At 32.5% G+C, this 7,500-nt stretch overlaps 2 protein-coding genes across 2 annotated transcripts in view; both read right to left on the bottom strand.

Annotated features, from left to right (window-relative positions):
- The window catches only part of HELRODRAFT_193294 (hypothetical protein), a gene marked incomplete at its 3' end in the record, with an annotated part of 5,170 nt that extends 1,451 nt beyond the window's left edge, over positions 1-3,719 (bottom strand). Inside the window, exons 1-11 of the mRNA XM_009026437.1 lie at positions 3,595-3,719; positions 3,280-3,363; positions 2,892-2,997; positions 2,646-2,695; positions 2,377-2,472; positions 1,923-2,119; positions 1,557-1,710; positions 1,349-1,411; positions 914-952; positions 545-694; positions 1-110 (exon numbers count right to left, since the gene is read on the bottom strand). The exon at positions 1-110 is cut by the window's left edge and continues 7 nt beyond it. Of these exons, the coding sequence (XP_009024685.1) occupies positions 1-110; positions 545-694; positions 914-952; positions 1,349-1,411; positions 1,557-1,710; positions 1,923-2,119; positions 2,377-2,472; positions 2,646-2,695; positions 2,892-2,997; positions 3,280-3,363; positions 3,595-3,624 (1,079 nt within the window). The 5' untranslated portion in view covers positions 3,625-3,719. The remainder of the gene's footprint in view (positions 111-544; positions 695-913; positions 953-1,348; positions 1,412-1,556; positions 1,711-1,922; positions 2,120-2,376; positions 2,473-2,645; positions 2,696-2,891; positions 2,998-3,279; positions 3,364-3,594) is intronic.
- Positions 3,720-4,039: 320 nt separating this feature from the next.
- HELRODRAFT_85733 (hypothetical protein) lies at positions 4,040-6,771 on the bottom strand (the record flags this gene model as incomplete). Its single annotated transcript, XM_009026391.1, has 8 exons — positions 4,040-4,192; positions 4,439-4,554; positions 4,762-4,874; positions 5,140-5,220; positions 5,346-5,443; positions 6,006-6,064; positions 6,348-6,434; positions 6,726-6,771. Coding segments are annotated over 8 exons (753 nt in total), but the record flags the coding sequence as incomplete, so codon positions are not given.
- Positions 6,772-7,500: the final 729 nt, after the last annotated feature.

Below are 7,500 nucleotides of genomic sequence, written 5' to 3'. Positions count from 1 at the left end.
GAACCACCTTGCAAATGCCACATCTTCATGACATTCAGCCTATCTACGATGTGTGGGATGGCATTTGCCATAGAATCCCATTTCTTCAGGGACTCATATAATCCGGCTAACTGTGTGTTTTTGTGTGCGTGTGCGAGGTTTTGTGTGTGTGTTTGTATGTATGTTTGCCTGTTGGCGTGTATGTGATTGTGTGCGTAATTTTGAATGTATATGTAAGTTCTCACGTGTGTTTTTTTTTGTATGTTTGTGTGTCATTGTGTAAGTGCATGTGTGTGTGTGTGTGTGTGTGTTTACACTTGTGCGTTGGTATGCGTGTGTTTGTATGTGTGTTTCTGCATCTATGATCTCATGTTTTTGTGAAGGTTATGAGCTGTACACTGTTAAGCTATGCCTTCTGCGATTTCTTTTTAAAGAAAAACAACAACTACAACAACGACGACAACAACTACAACAACAATTACAACGACAACGACTACAACTACAACAACGATGATGATGCAACAGCAGCAGAAACATGATGAGAAGCCAGCAAAGGCTAACTAACGCTATCAACTTTATCAGCAACATCAGTGGCCTCGACCTTGACACTCGCTTGAAGCAACTTCTGCTGAATGGCCAGCAAGCTGCTGTCGAAGTAATTTAATTGGCTGAGATCCAGCAGGGTAAACTTGGCCACAACCAATGAGAGCGCGCCCTTTCGAATGAGTGATTGGAAGAGGATGAATGAATGAATGAATGAATGAATGAACGACCAGACAAATGAATAGTTGGGTCTATGATAGAATAAATGAGTTAAGTTAATGAATGAATAGATGAGTGAATGAGTGACACACCACAACGTACCAAACCACACCATGCCACACCAGACCACACCATGCCACACCATGCCACACCAGACCACACCAAAACACACCATGAAAGTTTCCTCTTCACTATCTCCAGTGTATATACACTGCGAGGAGAAATTAAATTAATTTTAAAATAATAATTTTAAAAAATTAATTTGAAAATTTAATCATTCATGATGATGATGATGATGAGGGGTATTTCGGTTTCATCATAGGTAGCCAAACGGCAACCCCCGATCTCGGGGAAAATGTCGTCTAAACGTGTGTTGTTGTTTGTTGCTGCTGCTGATGATGATGAACGTTTTTATCATAATGTGATTAAGAATTATATCATAACAATCATTATCATCATTGTTCATAATCACTATAAGTATTGCTATCACCATCATCATCGCCATCATCATCACCATCATCATAGATGAATATGAAATAGATCATAGATGAAATCATTTTCACCACCATCGTCATCACCACCATCGCCATCATCATCAGTGGCCTACCTTCTCAGAATTGATACCAAGAACTGCTTCACACCTATCTACCCTCTGCTCTATGTCAGAAATCTATATGATGATGATGATGATGACAATCATCGTCACCACCACCATCATCATCAACGCCATCCTTATCATTATCAACGCCATCGTTATCATCATCATCACCATCATCATCAACGCCATCATCATCATTATCGCCATTGCCACAGACCAGAGCATTGAATTCATGTTTCATCTGCCCAGCTGACGAATAGATGTTATACTTCAGAGTGTCATTTGACGATGAAGCTGCCACAGCTGCAGCTGCCGACGTCGTTGATGATGATGATGACGATAAGAAACAGTTCAGTTCGTTCATTAGTTTCCTTGGAAAAAATAAACATACATTTCCACGCATCTATATGAATAACGATAAACTGAATGACTGGATAGCATAGAGGTAAAGTGTCTGCCTCTTGCGCTGAAGTGACTGGATTCAAATTCACATGGTGTTTTCACACATCGATGTATAAAAGACAAACAAAAAACCAAATACAGGATAAGTAAAATATCCCAAAAATATGTATAACCTAACCACCTGTGATAATGAACCTGGGCATCATTATCAGCACCGGAAACCTTGGAAATATCATCACCAAGACCACCATCCCCGCCACCCCCACTACTACTACTAGTAAGATTGATTCTAGAAAGTTCTTTTTGCAGGTACAACACTCTGTCGGCCATGTCAGCTGGCTGGAGTGATTCCGTGGTGTTGTCATCTTTAGTCTGGCTCTGTTACAAATAAAAATCAATCGAAGGAGTGATTAAAATTTTAGAATAATTATTAATATAGTTTACACTTACACATTCACCTACACCTACACACACCAGCACGCACACACAGAGACACACACAGATAAACACACACATACATTCAAAAAACCCCACGCACAAAGGCAAACACATAGGCAAATACACACACACACACACACACACACACACACACACACACACACAGGCAAATACACATATACAAACACACACACAACCTTAACGATGTTAACTTCATCCTGAAGTTGACTGATGCAATTCTTCAGTCTCAAATATTTCTCCATCATCGTCTCACATTTTGGCTGACTGGCTAACTATAATTATTAATAATTTTTATATATTAAATATTATACTTCATATATAAATATATACTATTAATTATATAATTATTATAATAATGATAATAATGTACATTATAATGATGATGGTGAAATTAAAAATGACAAAAGTGATGATGAAGAGGATGATGATGATGACAATGACTTACATCTGAAACCTTGTAGCCAATTTTTGGGTGGGCAATGTTGTCAGAAAAATCTGAGGAATGAGAGAGTGAGTGTGTGATTAAATGAATGAATAAGTGAAAGAACAAGTTAGAGAGTAGAGTAGTGAAAAAGAAGTGAACAATGATAGTAATAATGCTAATGATGAGGCTAATGATGATGATGGTGGTGGTGGCAGTGATGATGTTGATGGTGGTGGTGGCAGTGATGATGTTGATGGTTGAACTCACCGACGTCGTTTGACTCGATAGTCTTATCACTGAACAGCTTGAATGCCTCCTTTACATCCAGTCTTGAAGATTCTATGAATTCACTTTTAGTCTGTAGCTCCTGGGACTAAGATGTTCAATTTTTAGATTTTTAATTTAATTGACTGATTAATTAATTTAATTGATTGATTAATTAATTATAAATAAAATAATTGGTTTACAATTTAAAATTTCAAGTTCTCACATGAACATGAAGTTTTTTTATTAAAATATTTAAATTTAAAATAAAATGAAAAAGATTAGCCACATATCTTCAAGCTATCATTTTAATTAATCAGTTAGGTGTTGAAAGTTGAAATAAAATTCAGTAAAAACTAAAAGTTAATTTAATTAAAATAATAAAACTGACGGCGATCAACTCGTTGAGGATCTGCTGATCATCTTCTGGCAGGTCCTCAGTTTCATACACTTCCCCAACTGCCAGGGTGATGCCCTTTTCAGCAGAAAAAAATTTTCAATTAAAAACTATTGCAAAATTAAATAACAACAAATAACTTTTGGAATATATTCGTTAAATAAATCACTTATAAAAGGTTTTTCAGAGCAAAAAAAAAATCAAAAAGCAATGCAAAAATTAATCAATAAAAAAGAGCAATAACATCCTTTTAAAAGTTTTGACATCACGGACAGAATTAGCAATGAATTTAACAGATTTGTGACTAACAATTTTTTTCAGATTGTCACCAGCTTCCATTCTTCTTTAATTTTTAATAAAATTAATAAATATTTAATTTAAAGAAAGACTAAAAATAAAATCAATTGCAAAAAGCTATCACGGCTGTTGAAGTCAGCAACAAAAACGAATAAAATAAATCTAAAAATGTTTTAGCGCCGCGTTCTATATATATGCTGGTATATTGTGGTAGTTAACGGTTTTTGACAGCAAAATGATTTATATTCCATTAATTTGTATTGAAGGCTAAAAATATTTGTATTTAGATTACTAATTTTACGGTTTCAAAGATAATTCGTGAAAAATTCATCAGACACCCCAAACATGTCGTGCATTTAATAACAGAAGCGTAGTTTCGTAATTTGAGTCATTAATTCCACAAAATGGCCAACAAATAATTAAAGACACTATTCATCAATTCATTTATTATCTCCATTTAAACGTTAATAAACTTTTTAAACGAATTTTTGTCAATTTTTTCGGAGCTAGACGAGTTGAAGTGGACAAACAAGACAGCAGCTGCTAGTCTGGCTTTCGTTTCCGTCTCATCCATTGTATGTTTCCACTCAACCGTACCCCAGAGACTCGTCTGAATAATTAAATAATTAAAAACAATCAATAAATTAATTAAAAATAACTAATAAATTAATTAAAATTAATTAATAAAATAATTAATCCATGAGAGCATGGGTTATCATGAAGATAACAATAAATAATATAACATTAACATAATTTTTAATTACGATAACATTATACGTACGTAATAAAACAATAAAAAGATATTGTATAAATATAATGGTGAAATTTATAATTATGATGAAATTAAATTTCGAACTTGAAATTGGATCTCTAAATGAGAGAGTGATACGGCTTGCACGATGGAAAGTTCTCGATTGACGGCATGAGTGGCTATGACGAAGGATTTCAAACAGTCCACTGCTTGCTCATACCCTGGTCATCATTTCATTTGTTCATTTATTATTATTATTATTAGTAGTAGTGGTAATAGTAGTATCAATCAATCAATCGATCAATCAATCGATCAATCAATCTACCAACACACCAGCCAACTAATCAATTAATCAATTAACCAATCAATAAATCAATTAATCAATCAATCAACCAATCAATCAAAAAATCAATCAATCAATCAATCACCTACGAGTGACCAATCAGAGAATGACTTGAGGTACTGAGTAAAAGTATGTGTCGTATTTTCAGGTATCTTTGGTACTGACAGCCCACTTGTTACCGGTATTTCGACTTGAAATCTAGTTACATTGAATTCAAATTTCACAAAATTTTATGCAAAAATGAAACGCAATAAAAATAAACTTAAAACTGCTTAATAAGAATATAGAAAGAGATGTACACACATAACACAAGACAAGAATGTACAAATACAGTAACACACACAAACAGACAGAGAAAAATACCCAAACTCACACACAACAATACGCACAAATACACACATAAACACACACATACTCACACACATACATACACACACACATACACATACAATAGCCGAAATACCTTCTTTCTAAACTGTCAACAAGCCCATTCCACTTCTCATTCTGGAGGTCGACCAATTCTTTCGGCGAGTCAGCTCTGAAACTGGTAAAGTTAAGTAACAAATAATAACAATAATAAACACAACAACAGAACACAGCAGCAACAACAACAACAATGAACACACAACAACAACAACAACAATACTAATAATAATATTGAAAACCAACCAGACTGTATCTGTGCTGAGGTATTCGAGCATCTTTCTTATGATGCAATCTCTATCTTTCAACCCATTTCTATCTGCGCACATATTTGCTAACGAGGTCTACGAAATATACGAATAATAACAATAATAATAACAAATAAATATGAAAATAATAATAAATAAATATGAAAATAATAATAATAATAATAAATAAATATGAAAATAATAATAATAATAATGAATAAATATGAAAATAATAACAACAATGGGAACATCCTTTTATTTTCTAACTCCAAATACCAAATATTAATAATGAAATAATTATAAAATTCTATTTAAACTAATTATGAAAAATAATGATAATAATAATAATAAAGAAATAACAATTGGTGATGGCAGTTTTGACTGCAAAGTAAATGAATTATACACTAGCTAGCTCAAACGGTAGAAATGCCAGTGTCATATTACTGAGAGGTGTTCAGGTACAAACGCAAGATAAATCTCCTACACATACTCACACACACACAAACTGAGAAAAACACAAATAGAGGAAGACACACACATACACACACACACAGACACACACACACGCGCGCGCATACAGACACACACACACGCGCGCGCATACAGACACACACACACAGACATTCACACAGAGAGACATAGACACAAAAATACAAACAAGATGCATGTTAAACTTGTTAATGGTTTTGTCTTGGGACCTCCATTCTTCAGCCACACCTTAGTAAATTTTAAAAGTAAATTTAAGAAAAGGGATTGCATTCTTGTAACATAAAATTAACAATGCTACTACTAGGCAAATACACAAAACAAAAACCCTGGCATTATTATCACCACTACTACTATCAGCCTCACCTCATCATCATCATTAATATATTATTATATTAGTGTTATATTATTATAATTATTATATAACATAACAACAAACACATCATAATTAAATTATTATGAAATTATAACAGCAATAACAACAACAACAACAATACAACAAACAACAACATACCTAATGCAATTGGTTCACTTGGAATGAGCAAAACATTTCCAAGTGGAGTTCTAAGCTTGTGCCTATCTAGATTAACTTCAAACCCACCTAAATAAATTTTGTTCTAAATTTCAAAAACAATTTTTAACTTATTTTATTCAAAATTCTTTATAAATTCCTCACTTACAATAGGTATTTATTAAGTTAACATTATAAATTTAATTAAGAAAAATAAAAATAAAATAATAACAAATAACTGAATAACATGTCATATTTTAGTGGTGACATTTCAATTTTACAATGTGTCACAAAACATCAAACATCAATTTTTAATTATTAAATAAATTAATTAAATTTATTAGTAAATTAGTAGCACAATTATTAGTATAGCTGTGATACCATTTGATTTTGTGATTGTCACATTCTTGTAAAATCTTTTAATTTCTGGGAGAAAATGGTAAAAATAAATATTTAGTGAGAAATAATAGGCATGAAATTAAAAATTGTTATGAATAAAATTGACATAGACACATAGAGATTATATTATAGATACATTATGGAAGTTGAATGAAAGATATATCAGGATGGATGAAACCAGACAGAAAAACAATGACAACCTTTGGATGAACTGTATTTAAGATAATGCGTTTTCAGTGAATTGTAAACACGATTTGTTAAAAATCCATTAAAAAATCGATTCATTTTTCTAAATAAAAAACTCAAAAACAGCACAAGTTCGCGAGCGATAACAGATTAATTTCACTTTTAATCTAAACATAGAAAATTTATTAAAGTAATTTAAGTAGATGAACTTAGTTAAAACTATCTAAAATTCCATCAGACAATGTATTTCACATATTATATATATTTTATAACACTGGTGATAGACTATCATAATTTTTTTTCTCATTGCATAGTAAAACCATGAATATAACTTTGTCAGGAAGAAAGAATGACATTGAAGAAGCTAGCCACTGATATTTCTCTTTCTTACTTGTTGAATATCACTACATTTCAACTACTACAAAGTGTTAAAGATCAGGTTCTTTGGAGGTCGATGGTCGCCAACGTCCTGAAAGAATAAGGCACAAGGAAGAAATAAAGAAAGGGAGAGGGGAGAGAGAGAGAGAGAGAGAGAGAGAGAGAGAGAGAGAAAGAGCAAAAAGAGAAAGAA

Source organism: Helobdella robusta (assembly GCF_000326865.2).
Source record: "Helobdella robusta unplaced genomic scaffold HELROscaffold_47, whole genome shotgun sequence".
NCBI classification, from domain to species: domain Eukaryota; kingdom Metazoa; phylum Annelida; class Clitellata; order Rhynchobdellida; family Glossiphoniidae; genus Helobdella; species Helobdella robusta.
This window is presented reverse-complemented; position numbering and strand designations above follow the sequence as displayed.